General features: G+C 43.5%; 2 protein-coding genes across 3 annotated transcripts in view; one reads left to right on the top strand and one right to left on the bottom strand.

The window, feature by feature from the left end:
• nt5dc1 (5'-nucleotidase domain containing 1) overlaps positions 1 to 24,206 on the bottom strand; it is a 764,356-nt gene that overhangs the window by 558,677 nt on the left and 181,473 nt on the right. The gene's annotated exons all lie outside the window — the stretch shown is intronic.
• LOC140410801 (uncharacterized) lies at positions 7,227 to 17,016 on the top strand. Its single transcript, XM_072499423.1, has 4 exons — positions 7,227 to 7,313; positions 7,713 to 7,839; positions 13,959 to 14,030; positions 14,378 to 17,016. Exons 2-4 carry the CDS (start codon positions 7,728 to 7,730, stop codon positions 16,216 to 16,218), a joined length of 2,025 nt encoding a protein of 674 aa, XP_072355524.1. The 5' UTR covers positions 7,227 to 7,313; positions 7,713 to 7,727; the 3' UTR covers positions 16,219 to 17,016.

Raw genomic sequence — 24,206 nt, 5'->3', positions numbered from 1 at the left:
CGATGTTTCAGGTCTGTGACCTTTCAGCAGGACTCAGCAATATTCATGCTGAGGTGAGAGAGCATACACAAGGGACCTGCAACAAGTGCAGGGGGAAAGAATACCAGTGCCAGCCTGCCAGAGACCGAGGTTCCAAACATGTTCTGTCACTGAGGACTTAGATAGGGAAACCTTCAGTGAATTGCTGATAGGTTTGTACACAGAAATGATAGATACATTGGCAGGTCACCACAGAGGTTGCAGTAACTGTCAGGCAGCATGGAGGAATTCAGCACCAACTTGACACAGGGTTTCATGCAGAGTGTTTGCACCCATCCTTTCCAACATGCAAGTTGTGGTCAAATCCATTAGCACACTTTTGGACCCCACCATGATGCAGGGTCTGATGACCAATGTCTCAGCTTCCACTGCAACACAGCAGAAAACACCCAACCTTTGAGTGCTGCAGTGAAAATGGAGATTTCTGCCTTCACTACAGATAGCAGTGCACAAAGGGGCTTGCAGTATTTCAAAGCAATCACAATAATCTTCCCTGAAACATATTGCTTCAATTGTTGAAGGTTATACCCAGGGATAACTCTGAAAAAGTCATGCAGCATTCACCAGAGCATAATTTATGACTCAATATGGTCTACCCAGGGATTGGCATGACAATAGCATTTGTCTCCTCACTGCTGACAGCCACCAGTGCCGTAGTACTGCCTGTCACTAGCCAGCCAGCCTAGCTGACCTGTCACCATCCTGATGTCACCCATGCAGACATGGCACAGTCTAAAGCCTGAAGGCCAGAACAGTTTGAGTGACCTACACAGCAATCTGTAGTCTGCTCTACTTAAAGTGTGTAGGCTTTCCACTAGTCGTATTGCAGTCACTACGGTAACAGTTGGAGCATCAGGGCAATCAATGAGGCATGAAAGATAGTCACTCAGGGAATTCACAATGGCGATTAGTAGATTAATTGTCATTTGTACAAGATTTTGGATGGTTTGTTTGATTAAAAAGTGGTTTAAAATGATTGCCATGCTGCGGGCAGTTATTTCAGCATTGTTGTCTAGGTAGTAGTCTGATTGGTCAGTATCAGGTGGGTGGTAAAGTGTCAGATTCTGGGCAAAATCCAATTTAAGATTGTATTCATGGATACTACAGTCACATGAGCCAATAACAGACAGCTAGGCCCAAAAGGAGATGTGTTGATCGCCTCCTTCCCCTGTTCCTCATCTTCCTCAGCTGCTTAACATATACCTGGTGACAAGGGCTGTACCTTCACGTTGGAGACGTTAGGCGGGATGCAGTAGGCCATGTTGGATCATAAAATTTCTTCTGGTGAATGCTGCATGACTCTTTCAGAGTTATCCAAGCAGTAGAAACATTGCTAAAGAACCTAATTAAGCTGCTTGATGAAACTGACAGTTCCCGGCACCAAAGGGAAGTCTGCAAATCTGCCAAAGCCATGTGCTCACTCTGCTTGCTGTCCTCTGGTAAGAGAGAATGAAATATAATCACCTCTCTTTGCAGTCGGTGTCAGTCACTAAGATTTTTTAAATACTACCAATTTTTACAGTTCTACGTTGGTTTGAAGTAACCTTTCCTCAAGCATTGCCCAGCCTCGGCCATCAGCTCCAGGGTGCCCAGGCACCTCCACACTCCCAGCGTGGTTATGACTACTGGTTCTTGTTTTCTTAGGCTCAAAGGGCTCACTCATCTGCTCCTGCTCCTTGTTCATATGTTTCTATGAAAGTGTGAAGTGAGATATTTAAAAAATAAAGGATACAATTCTAAAAGGCCTGGGGCATACATGCACAAATCATTGTCAGTAATAGGTTGAGAAAGCGGTTTTAAAAAGACACAGGGAACCTGGGCTTATAAACAGGGGTATAATGCCCAAAAGCAAATAAATTGTTATGAACATTTATAAACATTGGTTCAGTCTCAACTGGAGTACTAAGTCCAGTTCTGGGCACCAATTTTAGGATGGATGTGAAGGCATTGGAGAGGGTGCCAAAAAGATTTACAAGAAAGGTTTCTGGGATGAGGGACTTCAGTTGTGTGGACTTTGAAGAAGCTGGGACTGTTCTCCATGTAGAAGAGATGGTTGAGTGGCAATTTCATAAGGTGTTCAAAATCAGAAGGAGACTGGACAGAATAAATTGAGAGAAATTGTTCCCAGTGGCAGACGGTTGGTACCCAGATTTAGGGTGAATGGCAAAAGAACCAAAAGTGACATGAGGTAAATGCCAGCATGGACGAAGAAAAGTGAATAGCCTCCCCTGTGCTGTATCCATTCTATGGTTTTATGACTGCACCCATGTCTAAGAGCAATGGTCTAAAGTTTGGACTTTAGAAAGAAATCTTGAAGCCAAAACTGTGCCCTTTGCTACTCCCTGAAGACTTCTTTAACTTTAAACAGCAGTACAACCAAAAGCTTACACAAACTCAACAGCAGTCACAATACACCAATCACAATTAACCTTAAAGTAGTTGATGTTCACTTTAAATAACGCCAGGGGGAGATCCTTCCTGCTGCTGAGCATATGTTCAGCTGTGCATGGTTAAGAAAGGGCACTGGTTGGAGCACTCAAGTTGAAAGTGACACAGCTGATGTCAAATCAGCATTTCATATTGACTGATGTTATGATTTTCTACTCTGTATAGATCATAGATTATCATAGAATTTACAGTGCAGGAGGCCACTCGGCCCATCGAGTCTGCACCGGCTCTTGGAAAGAGCATCCTACCCAAGGTCAACACTTCCACCCTATCCCCATAACCCAGTAACCCCACCCAACACTAAGGGCAATTTTGGACACAAAGGGCAATTTATCGTGGCCAATCCACCTAACCTGCACATCTTTGGACTGTGGGAGGAAACCGGAGCACCCGGAGGAAACCCACGCATACACGGGGAGGATGTGCAGACTCCGCACAGACAGTGACCCAAGCCGGAATCGAACCTGGGACCCTGGAACTGTGAAGCAATTGTGCTATCCACAATGCTAGCGTGCTGCCGTATAGTTCTGATAAGTCCTACCAGCACCCATGCAAATGGTCTTAATACAATGGCACCCAGTGTGGTCAGTTTCTGAAGTGTGCACATTTGGTGTGGATGCCATTCGGGATCTGAAGTGCTGCGGATGACAACACCAAAAATATGGGCGTTGGAAGTTGAATTTTCTGGCCAAAGAGTTGAGGCAGTTACAGAATAAAGTCAGTAAATTGTGCAAAAACAATATACAATTGTACAACTCACTGCATAAACTGTTTTTTTAGTCACGGGGAAGCGTAAATTTCTAATTCTCCCCCCAAAAGGCTATGGATGCTTAGTTAATTGAAGTTTTGAAGGCAGATTATATCTTTTAATTAGGCTAGGGTGAAGGGCTATGGGTCTTAGGCAGGTAAATGGAAGGATGGATCAGCTACGATTTAATTGAATGGTGAAGCAGACTCAAGGTGCCGAATGGCCTTATTCTGGTTCCTATGTTCCAATCCTTTCTTTCCTGTGAGATATATATTTTCTTGACTAAAATAGTGAAGCTGGTGGATTATACTTTGTGTCACAACTAGATGAGAGAAAAAACAATTAAACTATCTGTATTCTTGTCCAATTAGAATCAATACTGTTTCAGTTTTAGTTAATGTCTGAATTTGATTGAATCTTATCTACCTAACAATAATGCTCTCAGAACGATAGACACATTTAGTAAGTACATTTATGTCAATGTGCTGTAAAATGCCAATTTGTGTAATTTCCAATTTTTTTTTAAAACAAGGGCACCCCCAAGTGTCATCTTTCTTGCATTACAGGAGTTAAATTCAGCATCTCTCAATTTTGGAATATTCAGTCAGAAAGTCTGAAACACTGTAATTGTAGGGTGTTGAAACAGTCTCAATATAGATGTCACGAAATCAACTGACCATAAAAAAAGCCACAAAATACTAGTAGAAAAATAAAAACATTTATTTATTCAAAACATGAGCTACAATGATTCAACAAGTACATGTTTAATTTAACAATAATAAAGAAATACACAATAAATTGAGAGGTTTGAACTAAATTATATCTACAAACTGTGAATGGGCAAAGAAATTAAATTCTGAATGGGGTGCATAGTATTTTATTTGCAAACACTACACTTTGAGTGTTTGTGGACGACAAACACATCTACCAGTTCCTTTTATAATAATAATCTTTTTAGTGTCACAAGTATGCTTAAATTAACACTGCAATGAGGTTAATGTGAAAATCCCCTAGTCACCACACTCCGGCACCTGTTTATCCATGTTTTCATATATCTACTAGCTTCAAATTAACCCAAAGTAGCTTTTAGCACCAGTTCAAATTAAAGTTGTGTTCTGAAAAAAGATTCATTGATTTCCTTTAAAACAAAACCCCTGCCTTTATCACATAAATCAATGCTGAAAATCCAATCATTTTTTTCTAAGTGCCTCTCTCTTAAGATGTGGTGCTAGCACTCAAACTACTTCCAACAAAAATAATTTTACCTTTCTACCATTAGTGAGACAGAAGGATAGTGTGTTGAAAAGATGCCACGTCAGGCAACCTATAAAAAGGAGGAAGAAGGACTTGCATTTGTATAGCGATGTTCATTACCCCCCAACCTCTCAAAAACATTTTTCAGCCAAGGAAGTCCATTTTAACTGTAGTCACTGTTGTACAGAAAATGAAGGAAATGGAATGAACATAACAGCAACATTTCATATACCAATGTGTATTGTCCAGCAACATACAATTATATTACAGCTATATGTAATTTCAATACAAAAATATATTGAAAATGGCTGTATTAAAAAAAAGTGTTTACTTTCAATGATACTGCAAACTTCATACTTTTACCAAGTAATACATGTTCAGCCCATTCAGAATTACACTGTTAAATCTTGTTCATCATTCCTTCAAGTTTATTTTCACATTGAGGAAAAAAATAAAGGTAGCATAAAGATGCAGATAAAAATAACAACAGCATTATTCCAATGGATGACATTCTTGCAAATGTAACCCAAAGAGTTTGCACTTTTAAGGTGATAAAGTCTTTAGAGTTCTTTTTCATTCATCAGTTACAGTAACTTCATATTTATACAAGTAAAGCTCACCCAAAGTTCAGGAATTGAGTTTAGTATTCCTAATCAGGAAAAAGGCTTTAACTTTTGCTTAATAGGTCTTTAACTTAAATTTATTAATGATCTTTTCACAGAGTTTCGTAAAATGTTAAACCTACATGATCAGTCAATTAGAACTAATTCAAGGAGTTGCTATGCCACAGGATTATGAAGGTCCCTGTCAGACTGGTGTGTTAGTTGAGCTCAGTTAAATTATTGATAAGGTGACACAGTGCTACAGTTGGTTTCTGCAATCTGAGATAGGGAGAGGGAAAGTCATTTCAATTCTTCTGATTGCCATCTATAGTCAAATAATGCTGTGAAACCATTAAAGTTCTTCTGGTGCTATTTGCACACAAATATGTTGTTGACCTAGCAAACTCAAGAATGTAAACCTTTCTTTTTCAAGGCCACTGGGCAATATACTAGAGGCATTCAGCACTGATGAAGCAGCAACCCATTTAGACAAAACACCATGACAGAAGGGGAATGGAGAAAATAAATTAGAGTGAGGAGGTGGTTTTTTATTGTTCATCATTGCCAAAATTTGTGGAGAAAGTGATTTACATATAACAGAAGGTGGTTATTTTGTTCTTTACTTTTGAGTTCCTCCATGAACAGAGCATAGGGAACAAATGAATGTTAATCTGTATGTTACATTGAGTTACATAGACTTACATTAATTTACAGCACAAATGTCTTTACCCTTCACAAGCCTCCCCCAACCTTCCACCTATAACCCCATCAACCCTCATCATCTAACACCATCGACTCTTTTCTTCTAACCCCATCGACTCTTTTCTTCTAACCCCATCGACTCTTTTCATCTAACTCCATTGCAGTCCTTTCGCCTTCATGTTTTTATCTAGCTTCTATGCCCTTTAAATGCATCTCTGCTATTCACACCAAATATACTTTGTGGTAGTGAGTTCCACATTCTAACCACTCTCTGGATAGACATTTCTCCTCAATTTCCTGTTGGATTTCATAGTGGCTACCTTATATTTATGGCCCTTTGCCCTTGAATATCTCCCGTAAGTGGAAATATTTCTACATTTGCCCTAGTAAATTCTTTCATAATCTTAAAATTCTCTATCGAGAGAAAGGAGCCCAGGATTATTCAATCTTTTCTGATAAACATAACTCCCTAGTTCTGATATCCATCCTTATAAATATTTCTGGCACCTTCCCCAATGCCTTTATATCCTTTTTAATAAGCAGGGGCCAGAACTGTGCACAGCACTTGAATTTTGCCTGTATACAAGTTTGAAGTAATTTCTTTGCTTTCTAATTCTAACCCTGCAGAAATCAACTCCAGGGGCGGGATTCTCCGTTTTGCCGGCGCCTAGGGGTTTCCCGACGGCGTGGGGCTGCCCCACAATGGGAAACCCCATTGACCGGCTGGCGTAACGGAGAATCCCGCCGGCGACTCGGGGCAGAAATGTGGCGGGGCGGAGAATCCAGCCCCAGATCTTTGCTTAATTATGGCCTCATTGAACCCTAATGTGATGTTTTGAGTGATTTTGAATCTATACTCCTTGATTCCTTTGTTTCTCTACCCCATTTCGACTCCTGTTTCCCAAGGAGTATGTGGTTTCCCTATTATTCTTACCAAGATAGATCACCACCCAGTTATATTGAAATTAATTACCCAATGAATTGCAATTTATCCTAATATAAGAAACCTTTACATTGCTGAGAAACAAGGAATCTTTAAATCCAACACGTACGTATACAGCAGGAGAAAAAGGAAATTTGAAAACCTTAATATCTTTATCACATCACCTGTGGCTTGTGTAAAATATATTTTTGCAACTTTAATTTATGACCGTATTGAATAAAAAGCACTGATGTTTTTTAAAAAACAATCAGGATTTGCTTTGGAAGCTGTGTTCTACATTTGGTTTTGCAACTGTCTGCATGAGGTGGAGACCAATGCCAAAGAAGGCAAAGCAGCTCAAACCACAAGAAATCCACTAACCTGATTTAACTTTTCCATGTAAAAAAAAAAATATTCCATAATTAGCACTTGCACTTTTAAAAGGGAGGAGTTGTCAGATTTAGCGATATGTCAAGAACTGTCTACTATATAAATAGAGCAGTATGCATCGTTTTGGAAGTATTGCTCCAGTTGACACTCCACAACTTCAGAGGATAATCCATTTGGGATACATTGACTGTGGAGGCAAATTATGCTGGTAGGTTTGAGCTTCTATTTACAATCAATACTGTTAACGTGCAACCAAGATGTACAAGCGACAAGGGTTCATTCTGTTCACGGTATACTTGGGTCTCCTCTATTTTCTGAATTCTTATGTCAAATTTAGTCAACCACTTTAGTTGTATTTTGCAAACTTTATAAATCAATTTGCCACAGTATTATTGAGCAAATTTTGTCAAAATTAACCGATCATTAAATATAAAAACTTTAAGTTATGACTGAAGTCATTCATGTTTGGAATTTTACCATTATAAAAAAAATGTTAATTAAACTTTGCAATAATCTTCATTTCATGGTGTTTACAAACAACTCTAATTGGCTTAAAAAGGACATCTTTCTGTCAATGTTTCTAATGGTTGATATTGATGCTTTACAGATCTGAACAACGAATATGGATTCGAAACAAACCTGTGCTCTTCTGTTCTTACTATCTGTGACTCTAGTCTATGGAACAGGATTTAATAGATATGCCTACATGCAGAAAAATGTAAAAAGCCAAGGAGGTAAGTTTAAAGACTTCATCTCAAATTTTTGCAACCCCTTAAAGCAAATTATATGAATTTTAAGATGAACAGGCAAAACTTGTACAATTCTTTTTGAAAATATTTATTTCCAGTTTTCTTTTGTCCTTTAAACTACAATGCCATTCCTCTGCCAAAGGAAGGAGGAGGCAAATTTAACCTATTGGAAACTGGTTCGTTTTGGGGGAGGGGACAGAATGTGTTAATTTTCTCTGCAGTTTTTTTCAGGCACATTTTATGTCATACTAAGATAGTTCAAATGCAATCAATAAATATTAAAAATGCAAAACAACAGCTAGGAACCTGCACTTTTGGTTCTGCAGTACTGAGTGATAGCACATGAAAGCAGACCAGCACTATGCCTTTGTCGAGATCATAAAACGGTTTAAAATTCAATGCCTCGATCATACTGTATTCAAAATGGTATGTACTTAAATGTCTGAGTACTTTATACTCTTTAAGAATATCTGTGACATATATTCCTACCATATTGCCATGTGTTGCAATATAAATGTATGCATGCAGAGACACTATGAAGTGTTTAGGTGTTATGTAAATAAAATAATTTTGCATCTTAATATCTTTGAAACTCAAGTATTTAACTAATTTGGAGAATTTTCAGATCATCTATTTAAAAATCTACAAAGAACTTGTCCAATTTCTATCAAGGGGGGTAAAATAAATACTGAAAGCTGAACAAAAAAATGGTTAAAGAAACATGAAGGCTCAACTTTTACAGTACACAGGAATTTGATGAAGGAGAAGATGTGCAAAAATCAATTTTGCCCAACTTGTAGATATTCCAAGAGCACTGATTATGCACATTCAGTTATCCAAATTTTTGCAACCCCTTAAAGTAAATTATATGAATTTTAAAGTGAACAGACAAAACTTGGACAATTCTTTTTGAAAATATTTATTTCCAGTTTTTTTTTGTCTTTTAAACTACACGTAGAGGTCAATGATGAACTTGCTTTGCAATCATCATGCTTATCAATTCTGCAATCTTAGTTGCGTTTTTTTAATTGCGAACAACAAAAAAGCCCTTCAACAATCTATACCTATGAATATAGACAAGTTTCTTGCTGCTAGAGGCTGGCATAATCCTATTTTCCAAAAGCATTCCTTGAATGGGTATCTGTTGTTGCCTTGACACCATGTAGAGGCAGACCGATCATATGGGAAGCTCGAGTAAAGGTATTCACAAGGACTGTTTTGCAATGTTTCCAGGGAAACTATATGAATGAAGATGGTCACTTCTAACCCTTGTGAAAATCTCTCCATTTTTTCAATACGTTGCCTGTCCTCATTTATGCACCAATATTAATACTAAAATTGCAAAGCTTTGAAATTAGGGCAGTGAATTATGGATTTTAAATGATGTTGCCTTTTATGGAGAAAGCACAATGTGTTCACTTCCTAATGCAATAACCAGTAAACTGAAATATTTAATCAACTTCAAGAGCATCAAAAATCTATATTAAATATGAATAAGGAATTTCAAGCAAGTTTAGAATGTTGCAGCAATATAAGACATAGGATTTCAAATTTGTATTACCAGACATCACCAAGAAACAGCCTTGAAAGCTCGGTCTTCAATTATTCATATATTGAATGTCCCACATTATCCTACAATAGCATCCAACCTCTAAGTCAGAAAGTATGGGATCAGGCCTCACTCCAGGGTTTGAGCATAATTAAGACACATGTTTAAGGGCAGCACCATTTGAAGAGCAGTGGGGATCTCCTGATATTTTAGCCAATGCCCATCTCTCAACCAGTATTATCAAAACAGATTATCTGGCCATTCATCACATTGCTGGTCATGGCAGCTTGCTGTGTGAAAACTGGATGCTATGTTCCCTTACAGGTACTTCATTGGATGTGACGCATTTTAGGCTGCTTAGTTCAGGAAAGATGCTATTTAAACACAAGTTCATTAATTCTTCTTTCTAGTGTGCTTGCTATTGTCTTTTCCACTTTTTAAAATAACGTTTTAACCAATATATTTTAGTTTCCATTCTGACATTTGATGAATTGAATTTCAAGACAATATCAGAGACAAACTAACATAATATAGAATGCAACTGGGATAAAACTGTATATTCTGCATAAAGGAGACAAGAATGGAGACTTAAATGAAATAGAATTAACTGTAACTAAAACAAATGGTGGAAACAAATTCATCCATATTATAATGATCCAATATGAATGGGTCTGTTAACAATTGGAGCTAAAAGTTGCTTATAGATAATTAGATGGCTCTGTTAAATCCATTAGCCTTCTAGAACAAACGTAAGGGGTCAAATGACCACCTGCTGTGCTATACATTTCTATAGTTCCTGTTAAGTATTGTTATATATATATAAATAGCTAAATTACATGTTAATATTATAAAATCTATTTTAAAATATCAATATTTTCAAACACTTGATAAATGTGCTGAGGAAATCACTGACTTAGGAAATTGAATGACCTTTAAAGGATGTGTGCCCCACCAGAAACCACTTTTGGTCAGTCCAAATTCTTACTAGGTTTTTCTTCATTATGTCAATTAGAAGGTCCTTGTGCCACAAGCTTAAAGTATGAAATACATGTTCTCTCTGTGCTTTTGAAGCTGTATCCTCATGTCCTACTCTGACGATTCAGGTTGAAGTTTTTGTTTCATTTACATTGACAATATCATTCACTACTTTCTGCATCTCATTTCTTAATTACCAGCTTTCACCCCTGAAAATGCCAACTTTGTCCATAATCTTTACAGACGTTAGTCCATAAACATTTGGAATCAGTCCTTTGGCTCTTCTGTGCCACCTCCAGGATTGAATGTGCACTATGTGTCTCAGTGATCACAACTAGATACATTCCTTAGTGTGTGTCTGGTCTGTCAAGAGCACTTTGCTGCTTAGCCTTCTGTCTACTGTTACTATCTACTATTATTAGTTTTCCTGGTTTATCTTAACTAACCTCTTAATAATTTTGAACAATTCTTTCTTATCTTCATTTAACCTTTTTCTATTTGATCAAAAAGAGCCCCAGTTTCCATTAGCTTTGGCATCTTCCCCGATACCATTTTAGCAATCGTCACTGCACATTCTTCGTGTTCTTGGATATATGCATTAATGATACCCAAAACTAGATACAATAGTAACCAAGAATTAGTATTATCACTATGCTTCCATATTTAGCAGCATAATTATAAATTAAGCAATCCCATATATTTTATTTATTAACAACTTGTCAGATTTGTGTTTTCTGCTCTTGTATTCCATTTCAAGTTTCACAATTGTGCATTTCCTTGTTGTGCTCAAAATGTATCATCTCACACTTACATTTATCTATCCAATCTACTAATCTATGTTTTCCTTAAATTATTATCTATTGTCTTCACAATTAATTACACACACTGGGTAGACTTTAATGTAGATGATGGGGGTCTCACCTGCTGGCTGAATGCTTGCATCCCCTCTGTTCAGGGAGCGCTGCTGGAATCAAGTGCCCAGCAGGCACTTAACTTGTCAGCATTGGGCAGTCCATGGGATTCAGGCCAATCAAAGGCCAGCAGCTATCCACTGTCCATCAATGCCACCAGATGTACTGCGTGCTGCCAGAAGTACACCCACCAGAGGCCCAGGATTGTCAAGAGGCCTAGGTCACAGGTGGGTGACGACGGGAAGGGGGTCAGGGGATTCAGGGGTGCGGTTCACTAGCTGTGTGCGTGGGAAGGTATAGGAAGAAATGACAGAAGGATGGCTCTCATTGTGCCCCAACATCCCAGTGCCAAGACCCTGTATGAGGCACTCAGGGCCTTTGAATACGGGATCCCCTTTGGTTGCCTGTAAGCAATTCCAGCAGGATTCGCATTTTAGGCTCTATGCATGGCAATTTTCTCACGCTGTTGAATGCCAACAGATGGGGGAATTAAGCTCTTAAGTGGGCATTAATTGTCCACTTAAGGGCCTTCATTAGCGTTCAGTCTGGAAGGCCACGAACAAGCATTCCCACTCCAGAATTAATTGGGTGCAAGTAGGAAGGCGGCAGAGCCCCCTGCTTGATTATGCCCACTGCACCCACCTCCAAACTTGCCAGGAGGCATTAGATTCCACCCACTATTTCCGGGTTGATTACAACAATAGTGTTATCCACTATAGGCAAATCCAGATCACTTACAGATATCAATGTGACAGCAAGGATGCCAACAGCTTTGGAAAACCGATTTTGTCATTTCAGTCTCACCCACTAAAAGCATTATGGTACCCCACCCCACCATGAACCTTTACTGCAAAATCCGACTCATCAATCCATATGCCATTGGGATTTTCCACACCAAATTCAGTGAGCCTTGTGCAAGCATTAACTGAGTCCCAGGCAGCTTGCCCACGGTATGCTGATGAAGACCAATCCTGAAAATGGTTGCAGCCTTATGCTGAGTTCACCAGGTGGGTATCACACTTGCACCATTGACTTTGCATCCATTTTGAGTTCAAAATCCTCCCTTTTTGTTTTTGAATGATTAAATATCTTCTCACTGAGTTCACACAAAATATTTGTTAATATTGAAACAAGGAATCAACATGAAGATTACCTTATTAAACAGAAAGGCATAACAGCTACCTTTTTCTTTCAGCAGTCTTTCCAAGCTAAAGATGTAAAAATGTATTTGGTTAAACCAAGATTATTTAATAGAAAATAGGGTATTTGGCTAAAATCTCTCAATCATAAAAAAGGACATCTACTATAACTAAGTAACAGCCAAAATTTTGAAATGACTTTTAAACAACTGTGTCAAAAACACAACTGCAGAACTTGATAACCAACTGCCGCACTTGTAGCAAATTTCAGCCTACCAAGTTCTGCCATTTGTGATATATTTTGGGTTAAATCTTTTGCACTTAAATAAGAAGTTTTGTAGAATGTAAGCCAACTTGACTGAAAACAGTAAAGGGACTGTAAATGTTCTGTCTACCTGAGTGAAAAGAAGTTGAACATGTAAAACAATGCAAGGTCTGCAGATTTAATTTTTTTTGCATTTCTGTCAAGGAGCACAAGGTACTTCGCAGTCATTAAGGCTCAGAATATTGTTCATCAGCATTTATTGCAGAGTTGCTGTTTGCCCATAGAATGGTGGCACTATTTTCTACAACTAAAAGAGAACTCTAAGCATTGAACAAAAGTCAAATGTGTTATGATACCAGTTGATGTCTTAACTGGACAGAAATATCCTAGAATGGAACCCTGACTCAAAAGACCACAACTTTTTAAAAATTAAACACGGAGGAACAGGTTCACAGGGCAGCTAATTTGTTTTTGAACAAAAAATAAATATTCATTAAACATGAAAAAATTGGGTTACTTCCCCCTTAGTTCAACAATTACACACAGATTACAAAGTGCATCTTAATCTACAATAGTCTCATTAGTACAAAGTCCCTTTTAAGCACACAGGATCACTGTGAACAAATGCACTCCCCACTCCAAACCCTAAGAGAATGTTTGCGGATGCTTTCTCAGAATCCCCACAGATGATTGCCACGTGAGAGTTTCAAAACTCTACTCCCGAAAACACACTTTAAAATCTTCTCTCATAATTATGCTTTCCCTTGGAAGTTTGCATTCCAAAATCCAGACCAGGTCTGGTTTTTATTTTACTTTTATATAGGCAGGTGCCCCATAGCACTTCGTGAAGCTAAGTGGGGAATTTTCCTGATATTTTAGCCAACATTAATTCTCAAAGAATAGATTAATTGATCAATATTGCACAAATTAGCTGCCACATTTCCCTACAACACAACAATAACTTGATGTCAATGCCATTCACCTGAGGAAGGAGCAGTGCTCCGAAAGCTAGTGATTCGAAACAAACCTGTTGGACTTTAACCTGGTGTTGTAAGACTTCTTACTGTGCTCACCCCAGTCCAACGCCGACATCTCCACATCATAGATGTCAATGGTAATTCATTGGCTGCAAAATGCTTTGGGATAACCTGAGATGTGAATGATTCTACTCAAGCGGGAGTTTCTTTTTTGTTATGGAAATCACCAAGTTTTTCAAAATGTCCCGTGTAATCACCATTTATTTTTATTGTACTTCTAAAAAACAGATTACAATATAAAAAGCTATGACTCTCAGAACTCAGAAGATGAAGGAAATGAAGAAAATGACGAAAGCAGAGGTGAGCAACATGCAAACTTTGTACATATGAAGATGACCGTCAGAAAGCTCTTAAGTGGTAAAATAAATGTGGAAGTTAAATTCAAAGTTGTCAACAAGAGAGTTTCACTGAACTGGAGTTAGATTTTCAAACTAGAGGTGCAGATTGACCACCATTTATAGAAACTGCTGACTTTTCATTATAATTTCTAAATTAGTATGATTTTGCAGTTGAACTATTTTATAATGCCTTAGTCCTTCTCTGGATTGAACACCTGAAAAAGATCAGTGGATACTGTGAGGTTTGTTTTCAATGGAACATGAGTCAAAATGTCATCATCTAAATTACACTTAATTTTTCAACTATAGATGTAGGAGGAGAACGTGGGTCAACAGGTCCACCTGGTCCACGAGGCCCACCAGGGTCTCCCGGAAAAACAGGCATGGGAATGCCAGGAGCCCCTGGCAAGCCAGGAAGGCCAGGACCACCAGGAATGCCGGCAATGGGAAAACCAGGAATGCCAGGAGCACCAGGAAAGTCAGGTGAAAGAGGAACCCCAGGAGAAAAAGGTGATCGAGGAGCTCGAGGATCGCCAGGTTCCAAAGGCAATCAAGGAGCCACCGGTTACCCTGGGCCAGCAGGATTGGCGGCTCTAGGTAAACCAGGTGCACAAGGGCCACCGGGTCATACAGGACCAGCAGGTCAACCTGGAGAAAAAGGTATACCAGGGCATATGGGTCTTCCTGGAGCAAAAGGGGAAAAGGGAATGGGAATTCCAGGGCGTCCTGGTAGCAGAGGGGCAACGGGACCACAAGGGCCATCAGGACCACCTGGACCAGCAGGATTAGGAAGCACTGGAGCCCCTGGTCGTCCAGGTCCACCAGGTGAAAAAGGGGAAATGGGCCCAGCAGGTCAACCAGGTTATTCAGGTGCTCCAGGTCAAAAAGGACCACCAGGAATTCCCGGTCGCCCAGGAACTGGAAAATCTGGAGCACCAGGTGAACCAGGGTCACCGGGGGCTCCTGGAGGCAAGGGGGCTCCTGGTCCACAAGGCTCACCAGGTGCACCTGGAATACCTGGTTTTGGAAAATCAGGTTTACCAGGACTCAAAGGAGAGCCCGGTCCTGTTGGCCCGTCTGGTTACACAGGAGAAAAAGGACAGCCAGGAGCAACTGGAGCACCTGGAACTCCTGGGTCTGTCGGGTCAGCAGGTCCACCTGGACAACAAGGTCCAAGAGGTGCTCCAGGTGCTAATGCTGCACCAGGAGAGAAAGGTCAAGCAGGACCTGTTGGTGCTCGTGGATATCCAGGACCCAAAGGTCAACCAGGATCTGGTGGTGCCCCAGGGAAATCAGGGTCTCTAGGACTACCAGGTACACCAGGTCCAGAAGGACAACGAGGTGCAAGTGGTCCTAAAGGTAGCATGGGACCTGCTGGCTCACCAGGTAAATCGGGAAGCGCTGGCCCACCTGGTCTTCATGGACCACCAGGATATCCAGGTGAGTCAGGATCAAGAGGAAGTGCAGGATCACCTGGTCCAAGAGGTCCACCTGGCTCTCACGGTGCTCAAGGATTTCAAGGGGAAAAAGGTGATCAGGGTCCCCCCGGTCCACCTGGTCCTCCTGGAAATTATTATGGGAAAATGGAAAGTGGCTCACCTGGTACACCTGGACTAAATGGTCCACCGGGATCCCCAGGCCAACCAGGTCTTCCTGGACCACCAGGCCCACCAGCAGAAGTGATTATGTCCCCAGGAAAATACGATTATAATGGCTACATCAAGTCAGGAGAGCCTTCAGCTGGGTTATTCAGTCCATATCCAGCTTTTACAGCCATTCTTTCCCATTCATATTACCCAGCTGAGCAACCAATAGCATTTGACAAAATATTGACCAATTCAAATAACAACTATGACCCCTCAACTGGTATTTTTACATGTGAAATATCTGGCATCTATCAATTTAATTATCAAATACAAGTTAAGGGAGCAAATGTTTGGGTTGGATTATACAAAAATGACGAGGCTGTGATGTATTCATATGATGACTATACAGAAGGTTATATTGATCAGGTCTCAGGAAGTGCTACATTATATCTACATGAAAATGACCAAATCTATATACAGTTACCTACAGAAGAGTCAAATGGCTTATACTCTTCTGAGCTCATGCACTCATCATTCTCAGGGTTCCTAATTGTCCATTCATGATATGCATGAGTTTGAAATATGGAGCTGAGTTGATGATCCATGTTCTATTCTGAGTGACAAGCAACACAATTTAGTTAATGAGACAAAATGAAAAACTAATAATGGACAACTATCTAATAGAAGGGTAGCTATTAAGAAACAGATCTGACCATCAAACTGCTGTGCTGTCTTCATCTAAATGTCATTTGCTTGAAACACAATGCTTTTGACATGTACCCAGGTGACAGAGATAAAATTGGTGTTCTGATAAAATATATTACCCTGATATTTCCTTTTTTTTTTTTTAAATCTGCTGTTGTACTACCAATTTGAAATTTGGTTGTCCCTCTTTGTGCAGAAACTATCTATGCAAAAATGTATTTTGGTCCTTGGCATTTACTGTTTCATAGGTATTCATCACAAGCAATAAACCTTCTCAATCTGATCCAGTACATCAGTCCAGAAATCTTATCAATGTTTGAAATTCAACTGCTTCAATGGCTAATCACTTCCCTTTGTGTCAAGATCAGTCTATTCCCATTGTTTTCTGTATTCCAATAGTAATTGACATGACTTATTTTGTTATTCAATTTGTAAAAAGTATGTTATTAATGCTCGATCCATCTAACTGACATTGATAATGTATGTATTCTCCAAAAATATACATCTCCAAAATGCCAACACATAAATTATATTGTAGCAAATCACAAAATATCTCTGCATGAAGTTGATCGGTCACAGAATGAGTTTCTCAAATAATGCATTATCACAAGTGTATTTATGTATTGATGCAGTTAAATAAATGGTGATTGTTACAAATTTCAAGTCTACGTGAAATATTCTGAAAGGTTTAACATTCCTGGACAAGTGCATAAACTAGCCTCACATCCTCTATGACAGTGTTTTTAAAACTTGGGGGGGCGACCCACGGGTGGGTCACGGGCGGGTGTCGGGAGGGTGTCGGGAGGGTCGCGGAGCCGTCCTCCGCGGCGCTCCTGATGGCGCAAATCCCAGCGCAGAAGCCGGCTTTTAATAACGCCGGCTGCAAGCGGCCTTTAAAATGGACACGAACATGTAAAAAAAATTCAGCTGCATTACGCATGGGCAAAACTATGCGCATGCACGCCGATGATCGGGCGCGCATGCGCAGTGCGGCCGCTATTTATTTTAATGGTCGCAGCTTTTTGTTTTACAAGTTTGGGTTTTTTTAAATTCATTTTATTCATTTATTTTATTCATTTTATTTCTTTTTACAAATGTGGGGGTTCATTCATTTTATTCATTTATTTTATTCATTTTTTTTTTTTTCATTTATTTTATTCATTTTATTTTTTATATTTCTTTACAAGTTCGGGGGGTTTATTCATTTTTTTTATTCATTTAATTTTTTTTTCATTAATTTTTTTTACAAGTTCAGGGGGGTTTTAGTTAATAAAATTTTACGGGAAAAAATGCAGAACTTTGGACAGATGGAGACTCCATACTTTCCGACACCAGAAGGCTTCACCTTCATCCAACAGGTTCCATTGGGGGAGCGTGTACGAGGGCCAAAGGGACCCAAAACAATTCCCTCCATTTTTATCAGCAGCAAACAAGGTAAGAGAAAATGGTGGGTCGCTGAGGTCGGCCGGCGTGGGTCGCTGAGGTCGGCCGGCGTGGGTCGCTGAGGTCGGCCGGCGTGGGTCGCTGAGGTCGGCCGGCGTGGGTCGCTGAGGTCGGCCGGCGTGGGTCGCTGAGGTCGGCCGGCGTGGGTCGCTGAGGTCGGCCGGCGTGGGTCGCTGAGGTCGGCCGGCGTGGGTCGCTGAGGTCGGCCGGCGTGGGTCGCTGAGGTCGGCCGGCGTGGGTCGCTGAGGTCGGCCGGCGTGGGTCGCTGAGGTCGGCCGGCGTGGGTCGCTGAGGTCGGCCGGCGTGGGTCGCTGAGGTCGGCCGGCGTGGGTCGCTGAGGTCGGCCGGCGTGGGTCGCTGAGGTCGGCCGGCGTGGGTCGCTCAGGTCGGCCGGCGTGGGTCGCTCAGGTCGGCCGGCGTGGGACGCTCAGGTCGGCCGGCGTGGGTCGCTCAGGTCGGCCGGCGTGGGTCGCTCAGGTCGGCCGGCGTGGGTCGCTCAGGTCGGCCGGCGTGGGTCGCTCAGGTCGGCCGGCGTGGGTCGCTCAGGTCGGCCGGCGTGGGTCGCTCAGGTCGGCCGGCGTGGGTCGCTCAGGTCGGCCGGCGTGGGTCGCTCAGGTCGGCCGGCGTGGGTCGCTCAGGTCGGCCGGCGTGGGTCGCTCAGGTCGGCCGGCGTGGGTCGCTCAGGTCGGCCGGCGTGGGTCGCTCAGGTCGGCCGGCGTGGGTCGCTCAGGTCGGCCGGCGTGGGTCGCTCAGGTCGGCCGGCGTGGGTCGCTCAGGTCGGCCGGCGTGGGTCGCTCAGGTCGGCCGGCGTGGGTCGCTCAGGTCGGCCGGCGTGGGTCGCTCAGGTCGGCCGGCGTGGGTCGCTCAGGTCGGCCGGCGTGGGTCGCTCAGGTCGGCCGGCGTGGGTCGCTCAGGTCGGCCGGCGTGGGTCGCTCAGGTCGGCCGGCGTGGGTCGCCAAGGTCGGCCGGCGTGGGTCACGAAGGTCGGCCGGCGTGGGTCGCTCAGGTCGGCCGGCGTGGGTCACGAAGGTCGGCCGGCGTGGGTCACGAAGGTCGGCCGGCGTGGGTCACGAAGGTCGGCCGGCGTGGGTCACGAAGGTCGGTCGGCGTGGGTCACGAAGGTCGGTCGGCGTGGGTCACGAAGGTCGGCCGGCGTGGGTCACGAAGGTCGGCCGGCGTGGGTCACGAAGGTCGGCCGGCGTGGGTCACGAAGGTCGGCCGGCGTGGGTCACGAAGGTCGGCCGGCGTGGGTCACGAAGGTCGGCCGGCGTGGGTCACGAAGGTCGGCCGGCGTGGGTCACGAAGGTCGGCCGGTTGGTAAAAATGGGTCATCGGAAAAAAGTTTGAAGAGCACTGCTCTATGATCAGGAAGTTACCTTTATTGCAACGCCTCGTCCAATGCGAACCTAGTTGGGGGTGGGCAGGGGCGATACACTCATTGTGTGCACTTGATCCCGTGACCTTGCAATGCCAGCCCAGATTTATTTTCCATGAAATGCATGATCAAAAATGTTGCTTTAACCTTGGAATGCAAGCCATGGAAACTAGTATTGCCAGTTTAGCTAGTTCTCCTACTATGTTCATATTAATGCAATAACTTGCATTTAGATAGCTCCTTTGACAGAGTAAACATTATCAGGACACTTCACAGAAAGGTTATCTGGCACAATTTGACGCCGAGTTGCATAAGACAAGTATTAGGATGCGAGCCCAAAAGCTTGATCAAAGAATAGAGTTTAAAAGGAACTTCACGAAGGGGAGAGAAGTAGAAAGGTTGTGGGAATGAACGCCAGAGCTTAGAGCCTAGACAGATAAAAGCACAGCCACCATTGATGGAGCAACAGCATAAAGGGATCCAGAAAATGCTGGAATTGGAGGAGCAAAGGTCTTTCAGAGGGGTTGCACGGCTGGAAGCTACAGCAAGGCATGGAGGAATTTGAAAAGATCAATGAGAATTTTAATATTGATGCATTGTCTTGAAGGAATCACTTACTCTGCAAGGAGGCCATAGGTAGTGTCAGAGATGAAGTTAGAGGAATACCACTCGGTCAAGTCTCATACAAACCCCATAAACACTACTCTTATCACCATCTTAATTTTTCAGTCAACATATCCAGAACTAATTAACAACGTTGCTTCTTCTATAAAAAGAAATCTGTGAAGCTTGCACGAAAGAATACAACTTGCATTTGAATGGAATTAACAAAACTTGCATTTATATTGAACTTAAGTGCAGGACTGCAACTCACCCTTTACACTAGCAGTAAAAAGGGTTGGAGATGAGTGGGGTGGGGACAATGTTTCCTGCACAACGGATGAGCAATCTTGAATTTGAATGTATCAAAATCGAGGGACCATTGGTGGGGCTGGGGTGCATACTCTGGCAAAAAGGAGAGTTTGCAGAAACTAACTTGAAAGTAGAATATGAGATGATGAAGTGAAATAAAGTGGTAGTTTTCTAAAGGCAGTTCTTTGGCTATATTAGTGTCAAAACAAGCACAAGTGCTGTGGGATTTTTTTGAGGATAAACACTATGCTACTATTCATGAAACTTGAACAAAATCTTCTTGGCCAAATAGCTGCAACAAAGTTCTATGAATACCTAATTCAACTCAAGAAAAAATGGAAGAAACAAAGAAATATTTTGTAATGAGGTGCAGTCTTCAGGCTGGACTCTTAAAACGCAGCTCACTGAAAGAATCAGGCCCTAGCAACGTTGGACACCATTGTGTTAAACAACCATAAATATCCCAAGAAATTGCTTAAAGATTATTAAAATGCAATTGGAAACTAATTAACGGGCCCGAGTGAAATGGAAAGTATCAACAGCACTGTGGCAAAATGCTGGCGAAAACTTGCATGGAGAAATAACTGAGTGGAGATGCACCTCAATTCTCGATGGTTTTTTTGATCAAGTTACAGCTGTAGATGCTGAGCATAAATAAGTGCACATTTAGCCTGGTGGTTGAATATCTTATTCAGATTTAAGTAGACAAAGTTAACTTTGCATGTTAAAAATGTGGTCATGAGGCAGATACAAACGTCTGCAGCACAGAGTGGTTATGGTGTAGAAGGCAGCCATTTGGCCAATCGTATCTGCACTGGCTCTCCAAACGAGCATTCTGGCTTAGTGCCATTCCCTTGCCTTCTCCCATTTATCTGCATAAAGTTTCTATTCAAAAAACTACATAATAGCTTCTTGAATGCCTCGATTGAACCTGCCTCCACCACACTTCCAGGCAGGGCATTCCAGTCTCGAACCACATGTGAAAAAAAAAATTCTCACATCGTTTGCTTCTTTTGCAAATTGTCTTAAATCTGCGCCCTGCTGTTCTTGATTCTTTTACGAATGGGAACAGTTGTGCCCTATCTGCTCTGTCCAGCCCCCTCATGGTTTTAACATCTCTATCAAATCTCCTCTCAGCCTTCTCCCCATGGAGAACAATCCCAACTTCTCCAATCTATCCCCATAACTGGTTTCTCATCCCTTGAACCATTCTTGTAAACCTCTTCTGCACTCTCCAATGTGTTCACATAATTCCTATAGTGTGGTGCCTAGAACTGCACACAAAATTCCAGCTGAGGTCTAACTTGTGTCTTGTATAAGTTCAGCATAACCTCCTTACTCTTGTACTCTATGTCCCTATTAGTGAAGCCCAGATACCATGGAAATTATTAACTGCTATCTCCACCTGTCCTGCCATCTTCAATGATCTGTGCACATATACACCCAGATCATTTTGCTCCAATACGCATTTTAGAATTTTATCCCTTATTTAATATTGTCTTTCCAAGTTCTTCTGACAAAAATCCTCATTTCTCAGCATTGAACTTCACCTGTGTGATGAACGGTTACTGCTTTATCATCATGTACGGTGATATCCCCTTTAAGACCGGGCTTGGAACCCTGGGGACTCCGCCTCTGGCTCCGCCCATCTGGGAGCCATACATAAAGGCCTGCCTCATGGTCTGTATAGCAGTCGGCTCTCGTCCAAATCTGTAGCATAGTTATTAGTCTAATAAAGCCTTCTTTACAGTTTAATCTCCAAGCATCATTATTGAGGGTACCTCAATTTATTAGACTAAACTAGATTCAGGATGGACGCAGGCCTAAAACCAGAGAAGCTCAATCTGGAAGCACAAACGCCGGAGGCAAAGGACATTTTTAAATACTGGCTGCGGTGCTTCGAGGCCTACCTGGACTCCGCAGAGACTCCCATCCTAGGGCCACGCAAGCTGCGTCTACTCCACGCCCGGGTGAGTCACAGAATCTCCGCCACGCTCGAAAAGGCGACGACTTATGAGGAAGCGATTGAGTTGCTCCGCAAGCGGTTTGTCAAACCCGTCAATGAGGTGCACGCCCGGCATCTGCTCTCTACCTGCCGGCAGCGCTCGGGGGAAATCGCTCGACGAGTTTGTTGAAAAACTCACCGCGCTTGCCAGGGACTGTGACCATCAGGATGTGACAGGGGAAGTCCATATGAACCTGCACATCAGGGATGCTTTCGTGTCCGGCATCCGCTCGGCCTACATCCGGCAGCGGCTGCTCGAAAACGGGGCAAAAGACCTCCAGGAGACGCTAACGCTCGCCTCCTCGCTGGAGGTGGCCTGACATAACTTGGGTACGTACCCCGCGGACTCTGCCAGCCCCCCCGGACTTCCTCAGACTCAACCGTATTACAGGCATGCGCCACGCGGCGACCCGCTCACCATGGGGGCACACCATGCTACTTCTGCGGGCAGGGCCAGCACCCACGCTGCCCAGCCCGCTCCGCGATCTGCAGCGACTGCGGGAAGAAGGGGCATTTTGCGAGGGTCTGCCTGTCCAGACCCAGGGGCCAGAAAAACAAAGAACAGCCGGCCCGAAAATCAGGCTCTCAGGCCCGCAGGCCTCGCAATGCTGCTGCGCACCGACCCGACCTCTTCTGACGTGTCATCAGCCTCGTGCGAATCATGGGAGCGGCCATCTGGTCGGCGGCCATCTTCTCGACCCGACACGTGCGACCGACGGCAGCGGCCATTTTACGAGTCCGACTCGGCTGACGACTCCGACGACCCGCGACTGGGTGCGATCACTCTCGATCAAACTCGGCCAAAACACCTGCAGAACTCCATGATGCAGGTCCAGGTCAACGGGCACGACACTGCATGCCTCTTCGACTCCGGGAGCACGGAGAGCTTTATCCACCCTGAAACGGTAAGGCGCTGCTCCTTACGCACCCATCCCGCATCCCAAACCATAGCCCTCGCATCTGGGTCCCACTCGGTACAAAGCACGGGGTACTGTATTGCGGATCTCTCGATCCAGGGTGCCAAATACACCAGTTTCAAATGTTATATCCTCCCTCACCTCTGTGCCCCCCTGCTGCTCGGACTGGATTTCCAGTGCAGCCAGCGAAGCCTGACACTGAAGTTCGGCGGACACTTGCCCCCCCTCACGGTGTGCTGCCTTGCGACACTGAAAGTCGCACCCCCCTCGCTATTCGCTAACTCACTCCTGACTGTAAGCCTGTCGCCACCAGGAGCCGGCGCTACAGTGCCCAAGATATGGCTTTTATCAAGTCAGAGGTCCAGCGTTTACTGGGAGAGGGGGTCATCGAGGCTAGCAACAGCCCTTGGAGAGCGCAAGTGGTGGTAGTCCGGTCCGGGGAGAAGAAACGGATGGTTGTGGATTATAGCCAGACCATAAACCGATTCACGCAGCTTGATGCGTACCCCCTTCCTCGCATCGCGGAAATGGTAAATCGGATCGCCCAATACAGAGTCTTTTCCACGGTCGACCTCAAATCTGCCTACCACCAGCTCCCCATCCGACCAAAAGACCGCCCCTATACTGCCTTCGAAGCAGTCGGCCGGCTCTTCCACTTCCTCAGGGTCCCCTTTGGTGTCACAAATGGGGTCTCCGTCTTTCAAAGGGCGATGGACCAAATGGTGGACCAGTACGGTTTGCGGGCTACATACCCGTACTTGGACAATGTCACCATCTGCGGCCATGATCAGCAGGACCATGACGCTAACCTCAAAAAGTTCCTCCAGACCGCCCGAGCCCTTAACCTGACCTATAACGAGGGCAAATGCGTTTTCCACACCACCCGGCTGGCCATCCTCGGCTATGTCGTGGAAGACGGGGTCCTAGGTCCCGACCGCATGCGCCCCCTTAAGGAACTCCCTCTCCCCCGCAGCCTCAAGGCCCTCAAACGGTGCTTGGGGCTTTTCTCCTATTACGCCCAGTGGGTCCCCAAGTATGCGGACAAAGCCCGCCCACTCGTAAAGACTACCACTTTTCCCCTCTCGGCTGAGGCTCAATTGGCCTTCAACCGCATCAAGGCTGACCTCATCAAGGCCGACATGCACGCGGTGGACGAAACCATCCCTCTCCAGGTAGAGAGCGATGCATCTGCCCT

Source organism: Scyliorhinus torazame, chromosome 4, assembly GCF_047496885.1.
Source record: "Scyliorhinus torazame isolate Kashiwa2021f chromosome 4, sScyTor2.1, whole genome shotgun sequence".
Taxonomy (NCBI): Eukaryota; Metazoa; Chordata; class Chondrichthyes; order Carcharhiniformes; family Scyliorhinidae; genus Scyliorhinus; species Scyliorhinus torazame.
Note: the sequence above shows the minus strand (reverse complement) of the source record. Positions and strands in the feature narration are given on the sequence as shown.